The 16,307-nt window shown below is 37.8% G+C and overlaps 1 protein-coding gene across 3 annotated transcripts in view; it reads right to left on the bottom strand.

The window, feature by feature from the left end:
- Window positions 1-16,101, bottom strand: part of NTMT2 (N-terminal Xaa-Pro-Lys N-methyltransferase 2) — a 35,251-nt gene extending 19,150 nt beyond the window's left edge. For all 3 annotated transcript variants that reach the window (XM_071207570.1, XM_071207569.1, XM_004464150.2), the window contains exon 1: window positions 15,866-16,101. Coding sequence is in view for 1 of the 3 variants with exons in the window: in XM_004464150.2 (XP_004464207.1) it covers window positions 15,866-16,019 (154 nt within the window). In the remaining 2 variants the exon portion in view is untranslated. The remainder of the gene's footprint in view (window positions 1-15,865) is intronic.
- Window positions 16,102-16,307: the final 206 nt, after the last annotated feature.

The raw sequence follows: 16,307 nt of genomic DNA, 5'->3' as shown, positions 1-16,307 counted from the left end.
CATCACAGAGAAGTTATTTTGTTCATAGCTAAATGTTTATTTTTGCTGAGTATCTTCTTTGCTTTTCTTTATATTTTTTCTTTCTTTGTAAAAAATGCTCAAATGTAGCTATTTTAGCCTTTTTCTAGCTGCTAGATCTATTTGTCAACTGAAAATTGACCTGATGGTCTCCAGAGGGTATGAAGGCTAGGTTTAGACATTAAGTTTAAAATGATTTGAGACACAATATTGGATCAAATTAGCCCATTATTTATGAGGAAAAAAAGCTCAATTAAGAGATGCTCTTATGAAGAGTAAGACCTTCCATAAAGAGATTCACAGCTGAGCCTTTCCCAGTTTAGCCATTAAAAAGCCAATGATGAGAGGCGGGGCAAGATGGTGTCCGAGTAAGTGCACCCACATCATCCCTCCTACAAAAAAAAGACTGAGTGGGGACAAATTCCTGCCTCAGTGAGCTGTTTTTGAGAACCCACAAAGCAGGAGTCTTCTGGACATCGATCTGAAGAGAGTGTGACAAAAAGAGTGATAGCTGAAAGTAAAACCATGGGTTTCTGAGCTTGTGCCTAAAGTTGTGGGAAGGCTAAGACTCTCCCTTGGGGCAGATAGCAATGGTCTTCCCCAAATCCCATGATCCCCAAGCCCACAACCCCCAAATCCATGGTCCCCAACCCCACATTCCTGAAGCCGAGTTCCCCAAACTTGGCATTCCCTGAACCCCAGTGTTCCCCAAAACTTGCCAATCTGTGACAAACTCTGAGAGTGGGAGAGTTCTGATGAAAGGTGCAGAAGGGTCTGACAGGTGTGGGCTCCAATTGCCTGGACCCCCCTTTTTGAGCTTTGAGGAGCATACTAGCTGGCTTGAGGAGGAACTAGGAAGAGGGGAGAGGAGAATCTGCTGAGGCAGCCTGATTTACCCAAATTACCTGGGATAGGGAAAATTGGTCTGGGAGAAGGTGGATTCAGGCAATTAACTAGTCCTGTGCAACACATCTAAGGGAGGGGGAGAGTAGGAAATGCTTGGCAGGCTTCCAAGAGCATATTTAGTGTTCCTGGCAAGGTGTAAGTGCTCTCTCTCTCATAGAGACTAAGAGTCATTATTTTCTGTGGTGAGTTGGTTCACCAGAGTCCCATTTAAATCTCAGAGTGGAGCTCTCACATGGGCTTCCTGCTGGCCTTGGGAGAGAGGAAAGGGAGAAAGGGAGAAAGGGGGAAGGACAGATTCCTAATCAGTTTATTCAATTGCAAAGAGTCAATTCTGCCCCAGGAAGGGGACTCTTTTGAGGAGCAGGTTGACCTGGGAGGAGGGTTTGGCTCAGTGGAGGATTTCAGCCTTGAATGTTCAAGGTCTCTGGTTCAGTTTCCTGGCTCCTTTTAGAGTAGTGACCCACTGGGATATTAAATATCTAGCTGAGACTTTGAAACAGGGAAAACACATTATCCTTGTATTAACTTCCCTTGGGTTCCTTATTTTTCCTAAAAAAAAAATTTACTTTTGTTACGTAATTTAACTTAGTTTACTCAGTAAAACCCACCTCCAAACCTGCAGGGAGAAAGCTCCAGGGTAAATGACTGATAAACACCAGCAGCCTGACAAGCTCCACAGAGGCGGAAGAGGGAAGTCTGTTTTTTCTTAAAGTTTGTTGACTCCTTGCTTGAGGGCTTGTCCGTTTTTTTTCGTTTTGTTTTGTTTTCTGGTCTTTCCTTCCTCTTTATACCCCCACCCCATTTTTTTTCTTTTTTGTTTCTTTTTTTTTTTTTTCCTTTATATTTTTCTATTAGGAGATGCTGTCTTGTTTCTTGTTTGCTACACTTCCTCATCCTCGATTTCCTCTTTCCTGTGTATACTGATTTGGGCTACCAATGCTATCTCTTTTCCTTCTTATATCTTTCTATCTTCCACCTTCTGCTGTTGCTCTTACATTCCACCTCTCTTTGTGTAGCCCCCAATTTTTCTGGCTTTTTCTAACACTTCTAATCTATTTTCTGTCTTTTATTAACTCTTTATGTTATTGTCCTTTCTTTTCTCTTTCCCTCTCTCCTAATCACATTGACCTTTTAATTCATACTATATTCTTCTCCATATTCAGTTTCACATTTCGTTGTAGGTACTCCATTTTTTTATTCCTATAACTCTACACTGCTTATAAAAGTTTAATATTCATTCTTCTGGGTCTTATATGGTTCTTCTGCTAACTTTTACTATCAATCCTCTTATACTTTTTCTTTCCTTACCTCTTTTGCTTTGTCTGGCCCTAATCTTTTTTCCTTCAAGGGAACTTATACAACAACAAGGAAATAGAATGAGAAGAACTAAGTGTCAAAAAGAAAACACACACACAAAAAAAAATCTAAATAAAACCTGAGGCTAGACAGAGAAGCTAATCAACTGAACAAACCCATCAAGAGAAAATGATGACCAGACAGCATCAAAAAATTACAAACCATACCAATAGTCAGGAAGACATGGCCCAATCCAACGGACAAACTAAAAACCAGGAAGAAGGGCAGAACATCAAACAACTAATCAAAGCTCTCCAAACAAATATCATGGACCAACTTCATGACATGAAGGAAGAGATTAAGGAGATTAAGAAAATGTATGCAGAGCATACTGAAAATTGTAAACATACACAAAAAGATAATGGATATAATGGTGATGAATGGCACAATCCAAGAAATCAAAAATACAACCTCAGCAAATAGCAGCAGATTTGAAGAGGCAGAGGAAAAAAATAGTGATGTGGAAAACAGTACATCTGAAATAAAACAGATAGTAGAATTGATAGATAAAAAGATAGAAAAAATGCAGCAGGGACTTAGGGATTTGAATGACAATGCAAAATGCACAAACATATGTGTTATAGGCATCCCAGAAGGAGAAGAGAAGGTAAAGGGGACAGAAGGGGTGTTGGAGGAAATAATGGCTAAAAACTTCCCAAACTTATTGAGAGAGATGGATGTACATTTCCAGGAAGCAAAATGCACCCCAAACAGTATAAATCCCAACAGTCCTGCCCCAAGATATATGCTTGTCAAATTATTTGATGCTGAAGACAAGGAGAAAATATGGAAAGCAGCAAGAGAAAAGAGAACCATCACATACAAGGGAAGCTCAATAAGATTAAGTGCTGATTTCTCATCTGAAACCATGGAGACAAGAAGGCAATGATTAACATAGTCAAGGTACTAAAAGAAAAAAATTTCCCAACTAAGAATAATCTATCCAGCAAAGCTGTCATTCAAAAATGATAGAGAGTTCAAAATATTCACGGATAACCAAAAAGTAAGAGAGTATGCCATTGAGAAACCTGCCCTTCAAGAAATACTAAAGGGAGTTCTACAAGAGGAAAGAAAAAAACTGGAAAGACAGATTTGGAGGAGAGTGTAAGAAACAACTAAAAAGACAAAAAGAGAAATAAAAACAATGTATGATATACACAAATCCAAAGAAAATGTGGCTAATGTAAATAATTCATTGAGAGTGATAACACTGAATGTCAATGGATTAAACTCACCTGACAAGAGACACAGATGGCAGAATGGAAAAGGAAATATTACCCATCTATATGTTGTCTACAAGAAACCCACCTTAGACCCAGGGATTCAAGGAGGTTGAAAGTGAATGTCTGGTAAACAATCTTACAACAAACAATAACCAAAAAAGGGCAGGTGTAGCTATACCAATATTGGACAAAATCGATTTTAAGTGCAAAACTATCATAAGAGACAAAGATGGACACTACATATTAGTAAAAGGGGTAATCCTTCAAGAAGAAAGAACAATCATAAATATTTATGTACCTAATCAGGGCATGTCAAAATATGTGAGGCAAACACTGGAAAAACTAAGTGGAGGTATAGATGCTTCTACAATTACAGTGGGGGACTTTAATACACAATTATCACCATTAGACAGAATATCTCAACAGAAAATATCAATAAAGAAACAGAACTTTGAATAATATATTAGAGATCTGGACCTAATGGTCATATAGAGAACACTACTCCCAAATACAATATGATACACATTCTTCTCAAGTACACATGGATCATTCTCCAAGATAGACCACATGCTAGGCCACAGAGAAAGGCTCAATGAATTCAGAAAGATTGAAACCATACAAAATAATTTCTCTGACCACAGTGGAATGAAGCTGGAAATCTGCAAGGGCCAGAGAACCAGAGTAGGCACAAAGATGTGGAAGTTAAGCAGCACACTCAGACAAACAGTGGGTTAAGGAGGTATTCTCAAAAGAAATCAGTAACTATTTTGAAACTAATGAAATGACAACACAACATATCAAAACTTATGGGATACAGAAAAGCTATACTGAGAGGGAAATTCACAGCCATAAATTCATACATCAAAAAAGAAGAAAAAGTCAAAATTGAGGACCTAACTGCACACTTGGAGGAATTAGTAAAAAAACAACATACTAACCCCAAAGGAGGAATAAAGAAAGAAATAACAAAGATCAGAGCAAAACTAAATGAAACAGAAGATAAGAAAGCACTAGAAAAAATGAACAAAACAAAGAGATGGTTCTTTGAGAAGATCAATAAAATTGACAAACCCTTTGCTAGACTAACAAAGAAAAAAAGAGAGAAGATGTAAATACACAAAATAAGAAATGAGAAAGGGGATATCACCACTGAAGACTATCATAAGAGGATACTTTGAAAAACTATATGCCAAAAAGAAGGTCAATTTAAAGGAAATGGACAAATTCCTAGAAACACATAGGGGGCATACATTGACCAAAGAAGAAATTGATGATCTCAACAAACCAAATCAAGTAAAGAGATAGAATCAGTCATTTAAAGCCTCCCAAGCAAGAGCCCTGGACCAGACAGCTTCACAAGTGAATTCTACCAAACATTCCAGACAGAACTAACACCAATCTTGCAAAAAACTGAAATAGAAGGAACATTGCCTAACTCATTCTAGGATGCCAACATTACCCTAACTACATAGCCAAACAAAGACACCACAAGAAAGGAAAATTACAGACCAATTTCCCTAACAAACCTAGATGCTAAAATCCTTGACAAAATACTTGCTAATCATATTCAACAACACATCAAATAAATTATACATCATGACCAAGTGGGTTTCATCCCTGATATGCAAGGATGTTTCAACATAAGAAAATTAATCAATGTAATACATCACATAAACAGATGGAAGGAAAAAAATCAAATCATATGATCATATCTATAGATACATCTGACAAAATACATTTCCTGATTTAAAAAACACTGCAATAGATAGGAATAGAAGGAAACTTTCTGAACATGATTAAGGGTATATATGAAAAACCCACAGCTAACATCATTTACAATGGTGAAATCTTAAAATCTTTAGCTCTAAGATCAGGAACAAGACAAGGACGCCTACAATCACCCCTCCTATTTAACGTTGTGTTAGAAGTACTTGCTCAAGCACTGAGGCAAGAAACAGATATAAAAGGCATCCAAATTAGAAAGGAAGAAGTCAAAATTTCACTATCTGCAGACAACATGGTCCTATACATAGAAAGGCCTGAGAAATCTCAACAAAGCTTCTAGAACTTATAAATGAGTTCAGGAAAGCTGCAGGTTATAAGATCAATGTGCAAAAATCAGTAGCATTTTTGTACACCAATAATGAGCAAGTTCAGGAGGAAATCAAGAAAAAACACCATTTAAAAGGTAAATTAAAAAATCAAATACCTAGGAATAAATTTACCTAAAGATGTAAAAGATGTGTACACAGAAAACTACCCAATACTGGTAAAGGAGATCAAAGAAGATTTAAATAAATGGAAGAATATTCCCTGTGCATGGATAGGAAGACTAAATATCATTAAGATGTCTATCCTACCCAAACTGATCTACAGATTTAATGCACAAATCAACACAGTATTTTTTTAATGAAATTTATTTTGAAGGGAAAGAGCCCCCAAATAGCCAAAGACATATTGAAAAAGAAAAATGAAATTGGAGGAATCACACTACCTGACTTTAAAACATACTTCAAAGCTAGAGTGGTCAAAACAGCATGGTATTGGCACAAATATAGACATACTGACCAATGGAGCCATATTGAAAATTCTGATATAGATCCTCGAATATACAGTCATTCAATATTCAACAAGGCCATCAAGCCCACTCAACTGGGAGAGAATGGCCTCTTCAACAAAATGGTGTTTGGAGAACCGGATATCCACTTCAAAAAGAATGAGAGATGAATTCCATCTCACACCTTATTCAAAAATCAACTCAAGATGGATCAAAATCTAAATATAAGAGCTAAGACCATAAAGACCTTGGAAAACAATATAGGAAAGTATCTACAGGACACTATAATAGGAAATGTCTTCATGAACTCCACACCCAAAGCATGAGCAATGAATGAAAAAAATAGGTAAATGGGACCTCCTCAAAATTAAAGCCTTTTGCTCCTCAAAGGAGTTATCAAGAAAGTGAAAAGACAGCCTACCCAATGGGAGAAAATATTTGGTAACCATATATCAGATAAGAGACTAATATCCATATATAAAGAAATCCTATATCTTGAAAACAAAAAGACAAACAACTTATTTTTAAAATGGTCAAGAGATTTGAACAGATGCTTCTCCAAAGAAGAAATACAAATGGCCAAAATGCACATGAAAAGATTCTCAACATCACTAGCTATTAGGGAAATGCAAATCAAAACTACAATGAAATACCATTTTACACCCATTAGACTATTTAAAAAAAAAAAAAAGAAGAAGAAGACTACAAGTGTTGGAGAGGATGTGGAGGAATAGGAACCCTCATCCACTGCTGGTGGGAATGTAGAAGGGTCCAGCCATTGTGGAGGACAGTTTGGTGGTTCCTCAAAAAACTAGCTATAGATTTGCCATATGACCCAGCAATTCCACTGCTGGGTATATAGCCAGAAGAACTGAAAACAAGTACACAAACTGATATATGCACACCAATGTTCATAGGGGCATTATTCACTCTTGCCAAAAGTTGGAATCAACCCAAATGTCCATCAACAGATGAATAGATAAACAAAATTGGTATATACATACAATGAAATACTACTCAGGTGGAAGAAGGAATACAGTACTAACACACAGGATAGCATGGATGAATCTTGAGGACTTATGTTGAGTGAAGCAAGACAGACAAATAATACATGACCTCTCTGATATGAATTAAGCAAATCAAGCTGTCTGAGAGAGCTAGGGACTAGAAGCTAGGCTTTCAAAAAATAGGGTGGTGGGAGGAAAGTGGTAAGCCAATGCCCACACGGGTGAAATCTATGATAAAGTAGAAGTAAGTAGTTGTGCAGTGAAGGGATAAGGTGGGGGCATAGGAATACTACCAGGTTGGGCTTTGCAGGTTTGAGGGGACTAGGGTTAGGAGGATAGGTCAAATGGTCCAAAGAATTGGGGGGAGGGCTGGCGGGTGGGGCAGGTGAACATAGGAGATTGTTGTGTGTGTGGTTGAAACTATAATGTTGAGAAAACTCTTTTAAAAATATAATAAGGAAGGGCTACTGTTTAAAGGTGTTTGACAGGTGGCATCTGGCACAGGGTGCACCTGTGGCAGGCTTCTATGGAGTGTGTGAGTACTCATCATGTCATAGTGTGTTATATCAGTGGGTGGAGACCCATACAATGAGTGGGAAGGTGTTATGCTCCCATTCTGGGGAGGCCTAATGTTCTCAAACAGAGGGGAGAGTGTCTTTCAAGAGCATGGGTGGCTCCCAAAGGGGAAGGACAAACTAGTGTGTCAAGCCCTCAGCATTGTTACAAGTATCTATGAATCTTGTCCATCAAGCACTGAAGCTTGGGTGTCACTGTGGATTCTAAGAGGAGGGGGAGAGAGAAATAGAATAGTAGGAAGAGGGGGTAACTGGGAGGCAAAGGAAGTGTTTGGCATAATCCTGCAATGATTGATATAGGCCATGTTAAATATCACCGAAAATTTATAAATGTGTACAGTCTAAAATGTAAATCATAATGTGAATCATAATGGAATCATGGTTAGTAGCTATGTTTCAATATCAGTACATCAGTTGTTGCAAATGTAACATCCACTTGTAAAAAGATCATTGCTGGGGATGGGGAAAAGGGTCTGATGTTGAATATATGAGAGTTCTTTACATTCTATATGTGACTTTCCCGTGACCTAAAACTTTTTTGAAGACATCAAAAAAAAATAGAATGTAGACACTGAGGAAGAAATGGAAGAGATTGTCTTGCCACTGTACATACAGGGCAACACCTATCACAACGATGAAAGGCAAAAATCAAAGAAGTTGTCTTATGATATTTTTCATTTTTTAATACCACAAATTACTTATTTTTTACTTTATTTAACTTTTCTAAATTATCATATATCTATTTCTAATCTTTAAACCTATCGTTACCTTTTCATTTTCCTATGAATTGAATTTGGCAATATATTAGACTTCATTTTTTAAGACGTTTTTGATCACAGGGGGGCTCAGTTATCACAGGGAAGGAGCACTGATGTGGGGTGTCATTGATGGGGATGCATGGGTGGGAGAGAGTTCTCCAGGGCATGCAAATATGGTATATAATATGTCCGGATATTTGTTGGGTATTGACATAGGGTGGTAGAATTTCACATGACAACTGAGGGAGTGCTGAGTTTACATCCTTGGAAACTCTGTCACACTCCCCAATGAAGCAGCAACAATCCCCCCAAGTACAAGGACAAGGATCAGTGAAGAAGGAAGTTCCAGTAATGGGCCCTTGATATTGATGGCTATGCTTATAAGCCTGTTTGCTTGAAATTTCAACCAGGCCTGGAGCTGCAGGGTGCCTAAGAGTTACCTCCTGAAAGCCTCCATGTTGCTCAAATGTGGCCACTCTCTAAGCCATACTCAGGATGTAAATGCTTTACCTTTCCCCCAGTGTGAGACATGACTCCCAGGGATGAGCCTCCCTGGTGGCAAAGGATTATTACCAAGTACCAGCTGGTGATACAACTAGAAAAAGACCTTGAATGAAAGGGGAAAATGATAAAGACAAATGAGTTTATATGGCTAAGAGACTTCAAAATGAATCAGGAGATCATCAGCAGGGTTGCACTTATGCACATCTCAGCAGGATCTCAGAGACAGCCAAATTAGATACAGCCCCAAGTAGGGGTGCTCCTGAGGTCTATAGAGACATCCAGGTCCTATGGTCATGAGAGATGGCTCTGGAGTTCAATGCCTTGCCAATGGGCCCTACTTTGGTATTTGTGCTCCTGAGTGTGATGGACTCAGATGTGATCTCTCCATGCATGTCTCTTCTGTCACTTTTACTGAACCTGTGGTTGGCATTGGGGTTGGTGTATGCTCAGGAGATTTGAATCTCTGGACTGTCAATGTGCCAGCAGGGCCCTGAGCCTCAGCAGGGTTGCAACACCTATTCTCTGGTTCATTGGACTTACCCAGGCCAGCTAACAGGGAGGTGAGGATGGTCAACCACCACACCAGGAAACCAAGAGAGTCTACAGCTACAAAGAGAATTCCATCCAACAGCCATGTGGGATCTAAGCCCCCACTCAATTTAGAGGTGGAGTGGACATCACCATTCCAGGGTCCTCATGATGGAGAAATAAAATATAGATTAGAGTGGACTTACTGGTATTTACTATAGAAATATTGTGACTCTAGCAATGGAAGAAATTATATCATTGATGTAGAGACAGTGGCCACAGGAGATGCTGAAGGCAGGCAGAGGGAAAAAGACATGTTATATGGTGATATTTTGGGGACTTGGAGTTGTCCTCAATGATATTACAGGGACAGATGCAAAACATTATATATCCTGTCATAACCCACTGAAAGGATTGGGAGAGAGTGTAAACTACAACCTAAACTATAATCCATGCTACGTAGCAATGCTCCAAAATGTACTCATTGAATGCAATGAATGTACCACACTAATGAAAGACGTTGTTGATGTAGGAAGAGTGGGGGTTGTAGGAGTGGGGTATATGGGAACCTGTTATATTTTTTAATGTAACATTTTGTGTGATCCACGTATCTTTCTTAAAAAAGATAACATTAAAAGAAAAGAAAAGAAAAAGAAAAAAAAAGCCAATGGTAAAAAAAGAATAAAGGAAGGAAAGCAGGCAGAGAGGAAGTGTTAGGGTGCAGCCTGGTGCTGTAGCATTAGTGAGGCAAGATGGCTACAAATTTCATGACTGCAGCATTAGACTTGCCTGGGAGAAAGCAGCAGTGGAGTCTCAGCAAAGACTCTGAATGAATGTTCTCCCAGAGTGCAGTCAGGCCTGTGTTTCCTTTATTTATTAAACTAGATTTATACCATAAAAAAGAAAAGAAAAAAAAAAGAAGAAAAAGAGGGAAGTTGGAAGGTTTAACACTACATCTTATTTTCTTTATAATCCCAGCACTTAACATCAGGTCTAACACATAGTATTAAGCCTTCTAGTGAATTGTCTAGCTTTTTTATTCTTCGAGTGATACCTAAGTTCAATTTAAACTAAGAGGCTATATATAGGAAAAAGCTTACATGACCACATGGAAGTCATACCATTGGTATAGTTTATGGGCTATCTTCTAACAGGCATACTCAAATAATAACAAAAAAAAGTAACTATGATTGTTCAAACACATATATATGCATTACATATGCTAAGCATTTATATGTAACTGGATATTTAAGATAGATGTTATACATTCATTCTACACAAGCAGAAACCAAGGCATAAAAAGTTAACTAAATTGCCCAAGGTCAAAAAGCTACTGGGATGTGTTTAAATCCAAAACCATATCTCATATATCTCAAACTCCAGCACCTGAAAATAAATCTGCTAAATAAGGTTAAAGCATCTGATCTTCATTCTTTTAAGGAGGAAAGTGATCTCGCAGCATTTGCATTGCCAAGATAACAATAAATATTTGAAAATTTTCTTGCTGTACAGTGAGTTGTGCAGCAATGCCTGTCACTGAGATGAAATCACTTTGAAAAATGCCAAAAGTTGTATGGCAAGTTTCATTTGGAAGTATTTATAAGAGATGTTTTTATTAACTCTGGTTTTTAACTATAATAGTAAAAAGGTAGCCATAGTTCTCACTTTCCTTCTCAGAGACTGATTCTTCTAAAAAGAGGTAAATGAGAAGTATTCTAACATTTAGTAGGGACCTCCTACATGTCAGGCACTATGCAAGGCACTTTCATACCATCTCTTCACATTACTTCTTTTCAGCCTCACAATGAACTTATAAGACCAGGATTATAATCACCACTTTTACAGATTGAGCAATATAAGAATCAGAAAGATTTAGTAACTTGCACACTCTCACACAGACAAGAACTGTTATAGGCAGGTTCTAACCCATGCCTATCTGAATACAAAACCTTTGCTCTTTCTCTTAAACGACATGGAATCTTTGTGCTAAGTATGAAGTTAAATGTTGTCCTTTAACAATGTCCAGGAGTAATAGACTCTTGCTCAATAATATGATTAATAAATATTCATTGACTTCCTTCTATATACTCAGAAACGTGCCCTGGATACTGCTGTGAACATCTCTGATAGGTTGTCTATATATATACTGACATACAAACTGGAGATTTATACTGATTTGTTTTCCTATTCTACTTCCTATTTGCTATAAAGAGCCACCTTTTGGAAAACTCTTTCACTCCAAGCTTCCAATTGAACTAGATTATATGAGTCTACTCACTGTTCTGCCGATTTTGTAGATTATTCAAAACAAAGAAAATTCTTTCCACAAGGACTGTGTTTTCTATTCCTATCCAGTCAGAATACAAGGTCTAATTTATATTGCTGCTCACATTAGTTAAGTTGTCATTCGCATGGAGAGGCAGCATGATGTAATGGTTAAAAAGATAGACTATAGCATTCGACTGCCTGTGTTCTAATCCACCTCCACCATGCACTAGCCACATGATCTCTGGCAAGTTACTTAACTTCTCAGATATAAGATGGGGAAAATAGCAGCACCACCTAATAGGGATGTTGGGAGGCTTTACAATTAGAACAGTGATAAGCTTGTTCCCTGTCTTTATGAAGATCTGTGTTCACCCTCAGAGGTGAGTCTTTCCATTGGAGGCTTTCAGTACATGTCTTCCCATGGAGGGAAGAAGGAAGGGAAGAAGATATCAGAGTCTGGTCAACCGCAGCCTTTCCCAAATTGCCCCAAACAACAAGCTCTCTGTGTAGACCCTACAGGAAGGGTTACCCTGCCTTTTCGAAAGAAGGGCTTTATTTTTATTTCTATGAAGTTTTGAGATCACTGAGAGTAGAGGAAGTTGACTATAAAACACCTCAGTGACACTGGGGATGGAGCACCTCTGCTGGCTAAGTTTTATTTCCAAACTGAAAAGCATAATAACCACTGAAGCCCATAAACTCTCATATATTGAATTTAATTAAGTGTCTTTTGCAATGCTTCTTCTAGGGAAGGATGCTTTAGACTTTTAAAAAAGGCCTTGCTCAGAGAAAGAAAAGAAAGAAACATACTTATTGAGCATCTACAGCTTTCATGTATATTACTGCATGTGATCCTTCAAACATCCCTGAAGTTTTGTTTTTTCTTTTTCAGCCCTAATTTTAAGGAAAATGATGCTCAGAGACTTTAGTCATTTGCCCGCGGTCACTTCTTCAGTAAGTAGCAGTGTCAAAATTCAAATCCAGAATTTCAATAGCCTTCAATTCATAATTAATAAAGGACCACTTAATTCAGTCAACAGATATCTTTGAGCTCTTTTCTATGTATCAGGAACTATGGTAAGTGCTAAATGTATAGATGTAAGAGAAGACAAAATTGAAAGATCTCTACTCTCATAGACTCTAGAGTCCAATAGAGGAATAATATACGTAAATGAATTCCTAAATATATGTTATAACCTCCTGGGGAAAAAAATCAAGTGTTAAGCAAGTTAGATCAAGGTTTGGTGGAAACCCTCTGATTACATATAAGTTATACTGGCAGATGAAATACATATGCTAATTCATTTTAGGAAAACATCAGTTTTTGATTGAACATATATATATATATAAATATAGACAAGATAGGAGCTTATAGTTTAGTAAAAGTGCCTTGGCTTCTGCCATGAGAAGAAAAAGCTGTAAGAAATATGAATAATCACAGAACTGGTAGGCTGCCATCCGTGTACCCCTATTGAAGCTTTTGAGGAATGATATAACATTATCTATAGATCTGCATCCATTAGCAAATTATAAAATCCTCAAAAAGAGAGATGCTGTCGTTAGTGTTTCAATCTTTTCCTGGGCACAGCATAGTACTTTATACAATAGAATCCCCTACCTGTCCTTTAAATTGAATATAATTGTATTGATCAGAAGAATAAATGTCTGGTGTTTATATGACTAAAAAGTAATACTTTGTCTTTGTGGCAGAGACTTTTACTACTGACCAAATCAGCATGTGCTACTTTCATATTTCCCATCATCCTTGCAGTTAGGTAGGGCTGTGTGACTAACTGTGGTCAATGGACTGTGAGCAAATGTAACAGATATCCTTCTGGGTCAAAGTATTGCAGACCTGGTAGGCAAACTTTCAGCTCCTCTGTAACTTTGCCATGGTGACTAACAATATTCCAGGTGGTGGAGCCTCTATCATCCTGGATCCCTGAGTACTATGTGAGGCATACTTCTACCTGCTCCCCAATGACACATGTCGAAAATGCTGTAGCAATAAAAAATAAATAAACTTTTATGTGTTAGGCCACAAAGATTCTTGGATTAATTTGTTACTGCAGCATAACCTGGTCCATCCTGACTAATATAATCCCAAACTATTATCATCAAAGAGGTATTGTGTCTAGGTCTAGATCTGTGCCTTTGTGGAAAAAACTAATACCTGGGCTGGATCATCAGGGTCAAAAAAAATAAGCAGTGCCCTTTTGTGGAAAACTGCAACTAAGTGAAATGGAGCCAAATTTTGCTTAGAATAGATTAAAGGTTTTCAGACTGTTGACTATGGAACCCTATGGATGCTACCAAAGTGCCTCAGAAGTTATTGGCAAGGTTGAGAAGCTAGGTCAAAAAAATGATGCTACACCCAATCCCAGTTAGAAAGATCCACTTTTACCTATGTTTTACATTGAACTTCCATGGAAGATTTTATTTGTCAAACTATTTGCCTTTTAATAATAATAATTTTTTAAAGATTGGAAATCATTGTCAAACAATTAGCAAGTTCACAAAAGAGAAAAAGATCAAACCAAAATGACTCTGTAGCTTAAAAAAAAGATTGAAGCCAAATATGAATTATCGTCTATTTGTCTCAAATTAATTTTCAACTGATTTTCAGGAGAGATTGTTTTATTACTTTTTAATTCACCTTCAGCTACCTTCAGAGATCAGTTCCTTTTCTCTGCAGCAATTATTTTTAAAACTTGTCAATCATCTGCCCTTTAGTGAGTGTCTTCTCAGATACTGTAATTGATACCTTTCTCCAATCTAATGCAACCAAGACCAACAAACTACTGTTACAGAGGTATGGCCTGAAGGATGTCTCCAGAAAAACCAATGCTCTACCAATATGTGGAGTACCAGAATGGCATCACCTTCCAAATTTTTCCATTTGGATAGAGATATGATGTATTATATGTCCTAAAAGAATAACAGCATGATCTACCAAAAAGAGCCCTGATCTTGGGTTCTTGCCTTGGTATTCCTCTATCTAGATTTGACCACATTATCTTTGATTTTTCTTTCCCTAACTTGAAAAAAACAAATTGGTTATGGAGGATGGAAGAAAAGAACAATGTTACTTACCCAATCTATCCCCTAGTGTGGCTGTGAAGACCAAATAAAGATGAGAAATGCACATTTTTTACAGGAAAGCTATATAAATACGAGGTGAAGGTATCTATATGTCTAGAATTAAAGATCCCCTCAAAAATGGATTTATGAAAAGAGACCTTTGGTAGGTTACTAGCATCTAGTTTCTTGAACAACGTGTAAGGAATTATGAAGGTCCTTCCAGGTCTGGAAACCTAGTCCCACGTAAAGTGCAAAAACACGCTGTGGCTGATACACAGTGTTCCTGCTTTAACAGGGAGAAATATAAATCAGAGGGGGCTATTTCACTCTTTAATCTTAAGTTATTTCCTTTTTAGTGCTGTTAAGAGAGCCCTGAAGTAACCATGTTCACAGACAGTGAGAAAAGTAGTACAGACAAACCAGATAAGACTTTTATTGTCCTCTTGACCAATTCCTTGAAAACTGAAAGAAATAACTATTAATAAAACTAAAGTTATTCCAGTTTATTCCTTAATAAAGTAACCAAAAAACGACCCAAAATCTGCTCCTTTTAAGCTCTGTGACTACTGTAGTGATTCAGGAAGGTCAGAGGAATGAAGTATACACATACACATACACACAAACACACGGACATGTATACACGGCACACCTTGATTGGTAATTAATTAGTCTTTTTTATAAATTCTCACTTGATATACTACCTCACTAATGTGCTCATCTTTGAGCTACCTATTTGCCCAACACTAAATTTTTGACAATTTTAAAATGCCCTTCAAAATCCCAGAAATAAGTTTTGATAAGCCTGATACTCAGAAAACCAACACACAGAGAAGCAAATTACTCTGTCTGAGAACACCCAGAAGTCCTAAAATAGATCCTAGAGTCCTGACTCGATAGGCAGCATTTGATTTTTGCACTCTCCATAAAAGAATTCTATTGAAACATTCAAGCCCACTGGTATGGCTGTGGGTTCTTTTTATCTGAAAAGGGCCCTTGTTCTAACTCCTCTTCCACAAGTTCAACAACATCACACAGAATCTTCAGTCATTGCTTGTCCCTTATCTAGTAGCACTGACAGACTTACCCAGGGGAATTTTTTCCAGCAGGTAGAGATAGCTCAGAAAGAAATCATGGCGAATGGATTTGTGAAGGATAAAAGACATGCTATGTCGACAGATTTCATCGTCCGTCTTCTGCCAGCGGGATCTAAAGGCATAATGGGCTCCCAAGTGGGCCATGGAAAAGGGGGGTAATAATTATTCATACAGGGAAAGGAAGCTTGCCTGGTTGTTGCTTTGAATTAGCCTTCTCTTCCTTCACAAACTTGAGGCTGTCATTTATATCTATATCAGGACAGGTTGCCATGGGGTTTGGGGCGGGGAACAGATATGGGAGGAAAGGCTCTTGGCACATCCTCTGTCCGACAGCTTGGATGAAACCACTCCAAGCCAGCAGGTGCTAAGTAAAGCTGAGTGAGGTGTTGTTCCAGCCAGGAAAAAGCATGCTTGCCTCCTTTAGTTGCCACT

The sequence above is a fragment of the Dasypus novemcinctus genome, chromosome 13, assembly GCF_030445035.2.
Source record: "Dasypus novemcinctus isolate mDasNov1 chromosome 13, mDasNov1.1.hap2, whole genome shotgun sequence".
NCBI classification, from domain to species: Eukaryota; Metazoa; Chordata; class Mammalia; order Cingulata; family Dasypodidae; genus Dasypus; species Dasypus novemcinctus.
The sequence above is the reverse complement of the archived record's forward strand: the minus strand, read 5'-3'. Positions and strand labels throughout refer to the sequence as shown.